This window comes from Cucumis sativus, chromosome 1 (assembly GCF_000004075.3).
Source record: "Cucumis sativus cultivar 9930 chromosome 1, Cucumber_9930_V3, whole genome shotgun sequence".
NCBI lineage: Eukaryota > Viridiplantae > Streptophyta > Magnoliopsida > Cucurbitales > Cucurbitaceae > Cucumis > Cucumis sativus.
In genome coordinates this window covers 16,211,939-16,226,740 of record NC_026655.2, presented here as the reverse complement: position 1 = coordinate 16,226,740, position 14,802 = coordinate 16,211,939, and the positions used below count along the sequence as shown (strand labels likewise).

The following is a 14,802-nucleotide window of genomic DNA, read 5'->3' as shown; positions in this document are numbered from 1 at the left end:
AGTTCTTGTTCATTCAAGAACTCTTAAATTTTTAGTTCAACAAAGTTAATTTTGATAAAAATTAATTAAATAATAACACTAATTTTGAGGGAAGAAAATATAATTTGTAGATATGTTTTAAAATTTATACTAAAAATACTATAAATAACCTTTAGAAGCTATGGGAGAGATATAAAGAATAAAATGGTATAATTGAAAGGATATAGCAATTAAAATTGAACAAGTTTCGATTGATAGAGAGATTGAAAAAGTAATTTAACCTATATTGATGATAATTAAATATATAGATATAAGATATTTGAAGATATAAATGGGTTTATTAATAACACACCTAAAAGGTGTATATGATATAAAAGTGGTACATCAATGTTATTGAACCTACAAACTCTTTATTTGTATATATGCAACAAATTTGCATACACGAGAATTAATTATGCCCACCTATAGCAATATATAATTTCTATAAAACTTAACTACCCATTTCCAAAATGTTTAAGGGAGAAGACTAAAAGAGGGCAATTGGTTTCAATAATTTGGGATCTTAGGTATGGTTTTGGCAGAATCTGCAAAATCTCTAATAATTTATTAATTATGCTTGAATAAGTTGACAGAAGCATAATGAAGGCCATTTTAATCCAATACTATTCATTTATGACATCTCTCGTCCAATTCATTTTCTATTCCTAACTCACATAAAAAAAAAAAAAAAAAAAAAAACCTATTACCTAAGTTCTTTACTTAGGATGAAACTATTAATGTTTTTATCAACATATTTAACTGCTATGAGAACTAGATAGTTTAATGGTTCTTTTTTACTTAAATTAGGATTTTACATTTTTGGAAGAAACACGTGTATTCTAAATCGAATTTGTTCCTTGTCGAAAATTTGAAACTAATACGTGACAGTAGTGTAAAGATGGGAATGAATGAGAAAAGTTTGGTAAGAAATAAATGAAGGAGGGAAATTGGTTAAAATTAATGAAGAGGTGAAATAGAGGGATGGAGAAGAGGATGAGGAGCATATTTGTGTTGAGTCCCCCACTAGGTACTTCATCTTAATATCAACTTGGCATTTGGCAACCACTTGGGTGCATCACACACACACACTCTTCAACCACCACATCATCCCCTTAGTTACTAATCTATACAATAATCAAACAAGTAAAAATCAACAATAAAATCTTTTATAGATATATATTCTTTTTGTTTTTATGTTGTTGTGGACAATTTTTAAAGGTTTTCTCACGGTTTTTTTTTTTAAAAATAGTGGCAAACATAGAAATTAGATTCAAAAAATTAATTAAAGTATATATCAGTATTAAAAAAAAATTAGAAAAAAAAAAACATGATAAATATTATAAAGTAATTAAATGTTATATTTCTAAAATTGCAATTTTTTTATATGATTTGATGGGCCGGGTAATTGCAATGGGCCATTGAATAATGTTGTAAGCTCCAGCATGGGCTTTACGTATTCGTATCTCTCTTCTTCTTTCGGCTGAGAAGCAAATAGCAAAGGTTTCTTCTTCCTTAAACCCTAAACAGACTTTACTCTCTCTCTCTCTCTCTCTCTCTATGTTTATAGATCTCTGTCTGTACAAAATTCAAATGCCCTGAGGTTTGACCTTCTCCCACCCTTCTTTACAAATCCCTTTCAGCGATTCCGACCTCCCATGGCTCACATTTCTGTATCTAAACTTCACTTCACCCATTACAGGGTTCTTTCCAGTTCTTCAATTTCGAAACCAACTGCTCTCAATTCACTTCATTTCTTTAGCTCCACTCAAGAGCCCATCTCCACGGCTACTCAAAATGGAAGCCCCAATGATCCATCCGCCAGTTCTGATGCGGCACTGCCTCAGACAGGGGAATCTGCAGCTGTTAATGGCGTCCAGCAAGTTAAGGGAAGAATCCCTAGAGGTAGGCCTCGTGACCCTGAAAAGTTAGAAAAAATTATTTGTAAAATGATGGCAAATCGTGAATGGACTACGCGTTTACAGAACTCGATTCGTTCGTTGGTTCCTCAATTTGATCACAACCTTGTTTATAATGTGTTACATGCTGCTAAGAAATCCGAACATGCCCTCAATTTCTTCCGGTGGGTGGAGCGAGCTGGATTATTTCAGCATGATCGCGAAACCCATTTCAAAATAATTGAGATTCTGGGTAGGGCTTCAAAGCTTAATCATGCCCGTTGTATTCTTCTTGATATGCCCAATAAGGGGGTTCAATGGGATGAAGACTTATTCGTTGTATTGATTGAAAGCTATGGTAAAGCTGGGATAGTTCAGGAGGCTGTGAAAATTTTTCAAAAGATGAAGGAATTGGGTGTTGAGAGGAGTGTTAAATCTTATGATGCTTTGTTTAAGGAGATTATGAGGAGGGGGCGGTATATGATGGCCAAGAGGTACTTTAATGCTATGTTGAATGAAGGAATAGAACCGATTCGCCATACCTATAATGTGATGCTTTGGGGTTTCTTTTTGTCGTTGAGGCTTGAGACAGCCAAGAGATTTTATGAAGACATGAAGAGTAGAGGTATTTCGCCTGATGTCGTTACGTATAACACTATGATTAATGGATACTGTCGGTTCAAAATGATGGAGGAGGCAGAGCAATTCTTTACTGAGATGAAGGGTAAGAATATTGCACCAACAGTGATAAGCTATACTACTATGATCAAAGGTTATGTTTCTGTTAGTCGAGCAGATGATGCATTGAGATTGTTTGAAGAGATGAAGGCTGCTGGTGAGAAGCCGAATGATATTACTTATTCAACTCTCCTACCTGGTCTTTGTGATGCAGAGAAATTGCCCGAGGCTCGAAAAATTTTGACAGAAATGGTGACTAGGCATTTTGCACCGAAGGACAATTCAATTTTCATGAGGTTGTTATCTTGCCAGTGCAAGCATGGTGATTTGGATGCTGCTATGCATGTGCTGAAAGCAATGATTCGACTAAGCATTCCAACTGAGGCTGGACACTACGGTATTCTGATTGAGAACTGTTGCAAAGCCGGGATGTATGATCAGGCAGTTAAGTTGCTTGAAAATCTTGTAGAAAAAGAAATCATATTGAGGCCACAAAGTACTTTGGAAATGGAGGCTAGTGCATATAATCTTATAATTCAGTATCTGTGCAACCACGGGCAGACTGGAAAAGCTGATACATTTTTCCGACAGTTGTTGAAGAAGGGTATTCAGGATGAGGTTGCATTTAACAATTTAATCCGTGGCCATGCCAAAGAAGGGAATCCTGACTTAGCATTTGAAATGTTGAAAATCATGGGTAGGAGAGGTGTGTCAAGGGATGCAGAATCTTACAAGTTGCTAATCAAGAGCTACTTGAGTAAAGGTGAACCAGCTGATGCTAAAACAGCTTTGGATAGCATGATTGAAAATGGGCACTCTCCTGACTCGGCATTGTTTAGATCAGTGATGGAAAGTCTATTTGCAGACGGGAGGGTGCAGACTGCAAGCCGAGTGATGAATAGTATGTTGGATAAAGGAATAACAGAAAACTTAGACTTGGTTGCCAAAATCCTTGAAGCCCTTTTCATGAGAGGTCATGACGAAGAAGCGTTGGGACGAATTAATTTGCTAATGAATTGCAATTGCCCACCTGATTTTAACAGTCTTTTATCTGTTCTTTGTGAAAAGGGGAAGACAACTTCTGCCTTCAAGCTTTTAGATTTTGGATTGGAAAGAGAATGCAACATAGAGTTCTCAAGTTATGAGAAGGTACTAGATGCGCTGTTGGGGGCAGGGAAGACGCTTAATGCATACGCAATTCTATGCAAGATAATGGAGAAAGGAGGGGCCAAGGATTGGAGCAGCTGTGATGATTTGATCAAAAGCCTGAATCAGGAAGGGAACACAAAGCAAGCTGATATTCTCTCAAGAATGATAAAGGGTGGAGACAGAAAACGGAGTAAGAAACCTTCTCTAGCTGCTTGATTAATCAATTCCTCCCCCTTTTTTCCACCATTTTCTCCTTTGAAATGATATTTCATGCTTCAAGCCCTGAATAACACTTGGGTTGTTATTTGATCCAATATACTCAAGATGTAGCTTTAACTTTTGTAGTGTTATTTTTTTTTCCCTCCCCATGATTTAAGTTTCTTCAGTTGATGAATACTAAGGACTTTGGTTTTCTTAAAAAGTTTCTTGGTAATATCTGAAATGTGCAAGGGATGTATATTATCATTATTGGTGGATGAGAAAACATAGAGAAGTATTTTGAGAATGCAAGGAGTTCTATTCTACTTTCGTTTCTAAGTTTCATGTCTTATTGCTTCAATCATAGAACCATATATAATTGAAGTTTCAACTTTTCCTATGTGCTTGCCGTGCTTGAGATAAACACATTTGTTTTTTAAGAGAGAAAAATTGAGGATTAGAATGAAATATTAAACAGTGAAATCCAAGTTGCATTTATGTAAAGTACAGACATTGAATTTATCTACTGAAGATTGACAACAAAATGTGGATTTCTTTTGGGTTCTTAGTAATTTCTATAAATACAAATCATTGGATAATCATTTTCTTTATTGTGATTTCAATCCATGAAGAGGCCACAGCTATGTTGGAAACATAAGGTGGAGTCTTGGAGGTTTATTTTTCACAAATGTTCTTTCCAGGACTAAAACAAGTCCAGGTGACAGAATATATGGAACGCGAAATGAGAATTTGCCCATTCCTATGTGTCTGGGAAATCAAGAAAATGGTATTTGATAGATATAGTTCTTTGTAGTATAAGGTATCGTTAAGTTTTACCAAAAAAAAGGTCAATTGACTAGTTTTGATAAAATATATTGTATGAAACATTCTTTTGAAAAAGCAGAATGATGTAATAGGAACTACATCACATAATCAAGAGTTGGTGGGAGAGTTCACACTTGTGAAGGTAGAGGTGGCTCGATCACCCTAACAAAAGGTCCCAAGTCGGGATGGGGTAAACTTACTATTCTAACAAAGGCACCGTAGTTGTGGACAAAACTTCTTGTGTTTGTTCGTTGATTTTTAGTGGCAGTTCCTTGATCCGAAATCATAATCAAACTCATATTGTGATGATCTCTAAATGTGAAAAATTCACGAAACATGTCCGATTTTCATCTAATTCGCCTTTACGACGTAATTTACAAAATAATTGCTAAAGAAGATTGCCAATAGGTTGAAACGGGTGTTAGATATTATGATCTCAGGAGAAAATTTTGGCTTTGCCTCAGGATGCCTCACTTTTTACAATGTGATTATTATTTTTTGGTGCATGCATGCTATATGTGGGAGGACTCGGGGAAAGTGGGAAGTGTGGCAATCAAGTTAGATATAAGCAAGTCATATGATAAGGTGAAATGGGAATATTAGCTACATATGAGTTTTTGTAGTCGGTGGCTGGATCTTGTGATGAGTTGTGTGAATACGGTTTGGTTAGCAAATTTTCTCAATATTGTTCCTTAATTGGGGAATTTTACCCTTGACAGGGGATAGTTTAGGGAACACGAGTTTGATTATACAGTAGTTCATTCGATCAAAGTTGGGGGTGGCTTCCACGGAGTTCTTGGAACGTTATTTAGGACTTTATTTTCAAGGTGGGTGACACAATCATATTTTGTATTAGTGGCTTTGAGAGGAAGTGGGAAAACCTCTACAATGGTGAAAAGAATGATTGTTGTCCCTAGGTAAAAGGTAGGATGTTGATAAAGTTTGTTGCTCATGTAATTTTCCAATTACCATATTATGAGCTTTCAGATTCTCGTGGGCTATGCCATGAGATCAACAGAGCGTGTGCCAGGTTTTGGTGGGGTTTAGTTAAGGATAGGAAAAAGATCTTAGGTGGAGTTGGAAGAAAATGTGTATGGATAAGGAGTTTGGAGGGGTGTAGTTAAAAGATCTTGAGATTTTCTGTTAGCTAAGGAATGTTGAAGGTTGATGAGAATTCCTAATAGTCTTCTTGGGCATGTGTTGAGGAATCGGTACTTTCAAATTGGATCTTCCATCAGGGCTTATTTGGGTACGAACCCTTCCTATTTTGTGGGTTCTTGTGTTATTTAGACTGTGGAAAAAGGGCATCATTGGATTTCGGGCACAGGTAGGGGTAAACCCCTTTGATTATATGAGTCCTTGAGGAGTGGATGTCATTATGGGTGGTGTGGTGCATTTGGGACACGCAACCAAGTAGTTTTTCATGGGGAAGATATATGGTGTTATGGTGGCTCATGCAGGGTATATGCATGTGTTAGGATGTGGGATGTGATGAGAAAGAGAATGGTTGGGGTTATGCGGGCCGGTGATTTGAGATCATAAGAGTGCCCTCATTTGTACAAGGTAAAGACTTTCTGAGGTCATTCATTGTTTATTTATGTAGGATTGCCGATTGCAGGCTATGGACTCTGTGATTGTCGATGGTGGTAGAACCAGATAATGTGACAGTAGTGCACTTTTTGACTGGAGAGGAATATGTATTTACCTAGAAATATGTGATGGAAGATATTTTGACTATAGAGGCAGATGGGAGATTTAGTTGTGCTACATTTGATGATCTCAGAATAGGGTGGTTGATGGAGTAGCTCATTGGGTAGCAGATGAATCTCAATGTTGGTGGAACTTTAATTTTTTTTCTACTCGACTTTATCTTCTTGTTGAGACAGATATGACCTCAATATCTTTATACTATTCTTCCTAAAACAAAAATAAAACCAAAACTAAGATAATATATTTTGAAAATGTAGTAACCAAAAATGTATTTTTTTTCCCTCAATTTAAATTCAAGAAAGCATATGTAAATATACAGCCAACTAATTTCAAACCCTGCAATAATGGTGTATTTACAAAATTGTCCCATTATATTTTGTTGTAGTACACAAAAGGTTTTCCACATGAAATTGAACATGTCTGAATAGGTTATAAAATTAACTCCAACAAAACAAACCATATCAATCATCTTGATAAATACATGATTATAGTTTTATATGAACCAACTTCAATACTATTCTCCAACTAACTTAATCATTGGAGCTAGTGTGTGGTAATTAATTACTATACCAATCCATGTGTTGGGTAAATAAATTCTCTTATATCGATCACATTCTTCTCTCATTCAAAAGTTAAAATATAGTTCCAAAGTGGGATGAGACAAACAGGGGTTTGATGTTTGATTTCCAAATTCACATATTATTTGAAAAGAAAAACGTGTAAATGATTAAGAACTGAAAATATAATTTGATTTCCAGATTTGAAATGTACTTTTTTGGTCCGCGGCGGAACGAGTACGAAAATTGGACCAACCTGTGTGGGAATTTGAAACTCAGTCATTGTCCACATTCACATCCATATCATTATATTATAAACTCCAAAGTCTTCATTTTCGGCTTCTTTTTTGCATTTCATTTCTTTCTATAAACCCCTCAAATTTTATATATCATATCATATACATCCATGATCAAAACAACCTTCTGTTTCGAATTCCCCCTTTTTGGGGTTGTATCTCAAAATTAATGCACAAATAGATGAATACTCGATTTCTTAATTTTTTTCAATTTGGGGTCTTCAAGCAATTGCTTTAACATTATTTTATACAACTTATATAATTATTATCTTATGTATGTACAAAATCTTGATACGTGATTTCTTCAGCCAACATTCAAAACTATAATATAAATATTTTCAGGAAACAACTACTACATTCCTTCATACGTGTGAATCGTCCTTGAACCAATTGAATATGGGAAAGAATAAGATCAAGAAGATGCAACAATCATGGTTTATAGATTAAAAACAATCAAATAAAAATGAGAGAGAGAGAGAGAATTGTTCATGTATAATTTATTTCTTTTCTTATGAAAAGTCCACTAGAATATATTGTATCGTATCTCCAAAATTTGTAAAATATAACAATGAGGATCATGCACACAAAATAATAAAATTACGAAAAGTTGATATACTAAAAGTAATATTAAGTATATATCTCTAAACACACAAGTCAACTAGGAATCATTTATGTATCTCCAAAATTATTAAATTACGGAATAAAAGGTCATGGAGAACCATATATATATATATATACACACACACAAATAATAATTGTAATAATAATAATACAATGTGAATGGATCATGAATCATGAATCACATTATCAAAATTATTTAATTTTAGTTTAGTTTTTTATATTTTCATTTTGATGTCTAGTTTTTAATGATAGAAAGAACATACATGTTCAGGCTCCTTTAATTTTTTTTTTTTTTTAGTTTTGAAATTAAGTTTAAGCACTCCATTTAATTTCTTGCTTTTTTTTAATTTACTTTTTATCAATATTTAAAAAAAAGATAGAAACTAACTATATAACACTAATTATAATAAAAAAATTAAAAGTCCCAAAAGCAAGTTTTCTTTTTAAACTAGTTTATTTTGTTTTCAACTATTGTGTTGGTTTCGAAAGCACTATTAGAAAATATACAATAAAAAAAGAAACTTATAGAAGTAGGCAACTTTTAAAAACTATATAAAAAAATTATCAAATTGGTCTTAATGGTTAAAATAAACCTGTTTAATTAAGATAATACTTATATTATCGAGATTAGATATATAGTTTTTTTACCTATGCTTTAAACCAATACATTTGAAGAAAAAGTCCAAAATTTTTAAAAATTAAAATTATATTGTGATCACTACTTGGACGTTATAGTTTTTTTTTTTATCATGTCATTTACTTCTTGTCACTGTTTTAAAAACCAAGTTTTGAGTTTTATAAAGTTTAAGTATTGAAAATTTAAAATATATATATAGTTTTCAAGAATTTGTTTTTGATTTTGCAATTCGTCCTCTCAAAATTCAAATATCTTATAGGGAAAAAAATTATCCTAACCATTTGGATATTGAACTTAAATAATCTTTTAAATAATCATATCCTAACGATGTGGTGTGAAAACAATAGCTTTAAAATATGAAAAAAAAATATGTTATCAAATGGAATCTATTTGAAAGAGACTACAAAGAATCTAAATGATTCAAAATTATCTACCAAACACATATTTTTCAAACTTAGTAAATTCAAAACAAAATCGGAGTTTACAATCTAGAGACCTTAATTTAATAATAAAAATATATAAGAAATTGTTTGAAGAGGTTTAGTGTAATTTGGATTACGACAAATATAAATGAAATTGTGAAGCATGAAAATGGTAAGAAAGAGGGTTGGATTGATAACTCTTGAAATGACTTTTATTTCACACCAACTGAGTCTAAAACGTTCAATCCAAACATAAATTTTAAATTACATTATATTACAAAACACCAAACACCTCTTGGATCATAAGATATAGAGAAATAACTCGTCACTTTCATATAATTATAAAAAGTTGTAAGAAAGAAAACTATAATAACGACAATGATTAGATGCATCTTATCTCACTACAATAATAAAATTTATATATAGTTACTTTCCATCAAAACGTACATATCCAAGTTTTTTTCCATAATTATAATAAGGGTAAAGACAGAATATTGATGAGTGAAACTAAATGATGAGGAAGCAAAATTCATCCTAATCTTCACATATAAGAATCAATGAATGAATGAATATATGATCCAGACAGAAAAGATCACGTTTGGATACCTCTTCTTCACTTCAATCATCTTGATCTACGTGGTGCCACGTCTGAAAATCGCCGCACTGCTTTTAAAGAAGAAAGAAAAACCATATCATCATCAACATCATATCTAATTTAACCTTTTCTTACTCAGCCTTGCCTCCACCACAACATGACAAATAATAGTGATCCACACCCTATGTCAGTACGTAAAAACACACCTATAAAAGTTATTTAAACTTTAGCCTACCTATGAAAACAAAAGATTATTAGACCAAGTTTAATTATATAAATGAATACAGTAACTAAGATTAAAAAGAGGCCATTTGAGGTAGGGCACGTGCCAATCTGTGCTCCCATGTGGATCCCTCCCATGGATGCCAACACTACTTTGGCCGTCTACAAAGCCTTCCTATTTAGTTGGGTTTGAGAGAAATTAAGCACTACGCCAAAGAGAAATTCAGAGATGGGTCGGTGGCATCTTGAGAATTATAAGCCTGCATTGGCTATGATGGGTTTACAATGTATTTATGCTGTTCTTGCCATCTTTAGCCGAGCCGCTTTGGTCCATGGCATGAGCCCTAGAGTCTTTGTTGTTTATAGAAATGCCATTGCCACTCTAACCATGGCCCCTGCTCTTTATTTCTCAACAAGGTAATATCTTTTTTTTAAAAAAAAAAAATTAATTAATTAATTAATTACACTTTATTCACAAATTCCCATATAATCCGTCCATAAATTACCTGTTCATTCTTTGTTATAGGATAAGTGGCAACAGGATTTTCATCGGATTCAGAGGCCTCTCTCTTATATTTGTCACTGCTCTTATTGGGTGGGTATAGAATAATTTTTTTATCTGTTTTTGTTTTTGTTTTTACTTTATTTAATTTGATTTGTGGTATTTTATTTCATTTGACAGAGTAACTGGCAACCAAAATGCTTATTTTGAAGGTCTTTATTTATCCTCTTCATCAGCTGCAAGTGCTATAGTTAATTTAATTCCTGCTATCACTTTCGTTATGGCAGTCATTGCAGGGTAACAGATTCTTTAATTGTTTTGTTTTCGTAACAAACTTAATTAACTTAACTATGGGGGTTTGTAATTGAAGTATACATAATGTTTCAGATCGGAGAAAATAAAAGCAAAAAGTTGGAGAACCGTAGCGAAAATAGTAGGAACAATAGTATGCGTAGGTGGAGCTGCTTCAATGGCGTTAATAAAAGGCCCTAAATTACTAAACCCGCAAATTTTGCCTAAGAATATTAGCTTTCTCAATATACTCGGAGCCGTCGAACCCGAACAAGACACGTGGTTTCTTGGCTGTGTTCTTCTCTTTGTCAGCAGTTGTTTCTGGGCATTCTGGATCATCATGCTGGTTTGTCAAAAAAATTCCTCTAATTATTAATAAATTAGAACTTAACCCTTGTTTTTATATTATCATAATCACCCTAAATTTAAATCAAAATTTGATTCCATTACTCAGGTTCCAATTTCAAGACATTGTCCAGACCCAATAATTTCTTGCACATGGCTGTTATTCGTTGCCACCATATTATCAGTCTTCTTCACTGTTCTTGTAGAAGACAACACAAAAGTCTGGAATCTTCCTTCTTTATTACAATTCGCTACTTGTATATACGCCGTAAGTGTTGTCAATTCTAGTTTTTGAATTTTGTTTTTTTAAATCTCCAAACCCAAATTAAATTAAGTTTATCTAAAAGGGAACAAGCTCAGCACTGTCATTTTTCGTACAATCTTGGTGTGTTTCAAAAAGAGGCCCTCTTTTCACTGCTTTATTCAACCCGCTTTGTACAGTCATCACAACATTCGTTTCTTCTTTGTTCTTACACGAACAACTATACATGGGAAGGTACTAAATAAATTACATGCATTATTACATTTAACAAGAATCTAAATTCAATATACATTAATCTAATTCACTAAATTTGAATTATTGGGACAATGCAGCTTAATGGGTGCTATCGCAGTGATAATTGGTTTATATATTGTGTTATGGGGTAAAGCTAAAGATGTTGATCAAGACATGAAACGACGACGTGGAGAAGAAGTTGATGATAGTTCAGAGAAAAAGGATATAGAACAGCCGCTGCTATGTGATGAGACAATCAAATATGACAAATTTTGAGGCCGCAATTGAGGGATTGGGATCTAATTCATGATGGCTAAATTTTTGTTGCTGTTTTGTTTTGGTGTTGCAAATTACAAAATTTTCACCACATATTTGTGGGATCACGAGTTAGGCAGAGGTTTTTGGAAGTATATGTATAAGTCTTAACAAACCTTCTGACAAGTGGTTAATTAATATAGAACATGTCATACATATAAAAAGCTTCCAATCCGACTTCAATCCAACGTGTATTATGATAAACTAGGTCCACCATACATCTGACACTTCAATCCAAAGTATATATAATTTAAAATTTATGTTTGTCTATAAACAAAATAATAAGTTTGGTTGAATCGATTTGCCAATGAATTACAAAGCAAGAACGAACATTTTCTGCTCTCTCAAGCTTTTAGAATTTGGATTGGCAAGATAATATTGCTACGTACAATATTGAATTCTCACGTTATGAAGTATATTCTTCCTCTATTTTTATTACCTTTTTTCTCTCTCTTTTGATATGATATTTCATGATTTAAGCATTTTTGTTATTTGATCATATTTTTACTCAAATTGTAGCCTTTTCTTCCCATGATTTTGGTTTTGTTTGATTACGTACGTCTAAAAGAGAAAACATGAAGATCTGTTTTTGGGATACCAGGAGTTAGTTTTAATTTATGATGTGATAACATATGCATGATTTAGTATTTTATGAGTTTTTTTTACACATAAATATTGTATTATTAGACGTTGAAGGGTGCGATCTAAATACTTGAATTGTATAAGAGGAAAAAGAAAAAACTTGGCCCATGTGCTTGCAAATGCTTGAGATTGGGTACAATTTAAATTTGAGGGTTGGAAGGAAATATATATTTTAATAGTGGAATCCAAATTGCATTAGAATATGTGTTTAATTACTAAAATTATTTTGAAAAAGGATTGTTTATGTAAATATAAATATTGGCATTTGTGCAATGAATACTGACGACAGAATAATGTGGATTCTTCTTGACTGTCTCTTTTGGGATCTTAGTAAAATAATATCAAAAAGAAGAAAAAGAAAGGCATATGGAGATCATAATCATTTATTTTCTTCTTATCCAAATGCATGAAGAGGCCACAGCTATGGAGGAAACATATGGTGGAGACGTGGAGGTTCATTTCTCTCGAGTGTTCTTTTACATGGACAAAACTAGTCCAGGTGGCATCCAATTTATCATTCGCCAAATAAGGGTTTTTCCCATTCTTGTGCCTGAGATATCTTTGATTTTTCATGATGCTTCTCCTACTCTCTGCTACATATACAATATTTAAGATTGAAATATATCTAAAATCTTACATTTTTTCCTTGCTGGATCTGGATCAATCAATTATTTAATATAGCCATTGATGCCAAAATGAAGAGCGATAGAACATCCACAATATGTTAACCTTCCCATGCCTTCTAGCAAACATTATCAAGATGACCACTCGGCAACCACATTTTTTAGCAGTAACATTCAAATCATCTAAAACTTGTAATATTACATTTAAATCAACAAAATTTGTCCAGAACAATCTTGTTTTGCACAGGAGAGTAAGGAATAATATAATGCTTGCATATAAAGTAGCCAGAGATCCGTTTGTTGTTCTATTCTATTATAGGAAGACGGTTCTCTGTTGTGATGTTGTTCAACATTGATTGAAAAGTCCCATTGTAGTGTTTAAAGAAAGCCGCTAACGATACTATATTGCTGGAATTGAATAATCTAGAGAAGCTTTTATTTTGGAAGAAGAACCAATCAAGTATCAACAACTTAACTTAGGTGGAACTCAACACATCTAGCTTAATTTCGTTATATCTCAACAGTGTCTACTAAAAGATAAATTGAATACTTATAATTCATTTATATAGTCTAGGTGAACATATCTTCTCAATTGAACATTGGTCCTAAAGATAGGTGTAATTCACCAAATTAGATAATTACCACGTAAGTGCTTTAATTTGTGTTATTTTCTCCCTCTCGAGTCTATGTAACTGTCTTGTTATAACAAAATAGCACATAACAATCGAGGAAGACCAATAGGAAGCTTTAGAGCATATGAATCCATGACGATTAATTAAGTTGAGAAATAACAGAAAAAACCAAAATCAACAATTGCACCAGTACCAATCATATAAATTTTTTATCAACTTCCCAAGAGTGGGGGACACAGTCGAAGTATGCATTGAAGAGCAACAGTTGGCCCAATTTGATGCAAAAGAGCATACTTCACACTCACTTTGGCAGCTTGAAGAAGACGGCAGGAAGTCCTTGTAAAGCCCAATTGAACATATTAGACATATTAGATAACATTAATTCATCAATAAAAAAAAATGGATTGATGCATTAAATACATTAGAGAGAGAAATTAAATAGGATGTAATATATTCAATTTATTATACAAAATTTGAATGAGATAGAGACAACTTAAGAAATATTATAGGTATATGCAATAATTTTTTTTAAAAAATTACCCCTATTTAATTATAATTTTTTTTTAAAAAAAATTGAAACAAAACAATACCATATTTTACTAAGCCTCCATTTAATTTAAGAAATAAATAACTTTTGAAAATTAAGCCATGGATTATATTTTTGTATGTGTGGAATTTTTTGTTTTGTAATTTATAACAAAACTTCTAAAGAAACCAAACCAAAATTTAATTAAGAACTAAAAAAAAAAATCTAAAAGAACATATTTTTAGATAAAATAGATTAAAAATCCGGAAAGAAATGGAAAATATATCAACTTACTTTTCTAAAATAAAAAACTATTAAAACCCATTTTGACAACCAATTTAGTTGAAAATTATGCTATAAACCCTATGAGCATTCATAAATGTCTTCATTTACTTTTACTCATAAATGTCTTCATTTACTTTTATCAGCAGTTTAAAAAGTCAAACCAACTTTTGAAAACTCATCAAAGAAAATTTTCAAAAATTTGTTTTTGTTTTTAAAATTTTATTCAGATTTCAACACTTTACTTTAAAAAAAAGTAACAAAACGAAAATAAAAGGATTATCAAATGCAGTTGTTTTGTCTGAGAATAAACCTCCATCGTCAA

At 32.6% G+C, this 14,802-nt stretch overlaps 2 protein-coding genes across 3 annotated transcripts; both read left to right on the top strand.

Moving 5' to 3' along the window:
• The first annotated feature begins 1,516 nt into the window (after positions 1-1,516).
• On the top strand, positions 1,517-4,277 carry LOC101217691 (pentatricopeptide repeat-containing protein At2g37230). 2 transcript variants are annotated; one of them, XM_031889002.1, is made up of 2 exons: positions 1,790-1,920; positions 2,001-4,277. In XM_031889002.1, the coding sequence occupies exons 1-2, from the start codon at positions 1,813-1,815 to the stop codon at positions 3,954-3,956; spliced, it is 2,064 nt and encodes a 687-aa protein (XP_031744862.1). In that variant the 5' UTR covers positions 1,790-1,812; the 3' UTR covers positions 3,957-4,277. The 2 variants fall into 2 exon arrangements, with proteins under 2 accessions (XP_004149878.1, XP_031744862.1); XM_004149830.3 differs by having other exon boundaries at positions 1,517-4,277.
• A 5,659-nt stretch (positions 4,278-9,936) lies between these two features.
• LOC101221252 (WAT1-related protein At4g30420) lies at positions 9,937-12,068 on the top strand. The gene is made up of 7 exons (XM_004149844.3): positions 9,937-10,240; positions 10,350-10,418; positions 10,506-10,622; positions 10,713-10,962; positions 11,071-11,229; positions 11,309-11,457; positions 11,556-12,068. The coding sequence occupies exons 1-7, from the start codon at positions 10,053-10,055 to the stop codon at positions 11,731-11,733; spliced, it is 1,110 nt and encodes a 369-aa protein (XP_004149892.1). The 5' UTR covers positions 9,937-10,052; the 3' UTR covers positions 11,734-12,068.
• Positions 12,069-14,802: the final 2,734 nt, after the last annotated feature.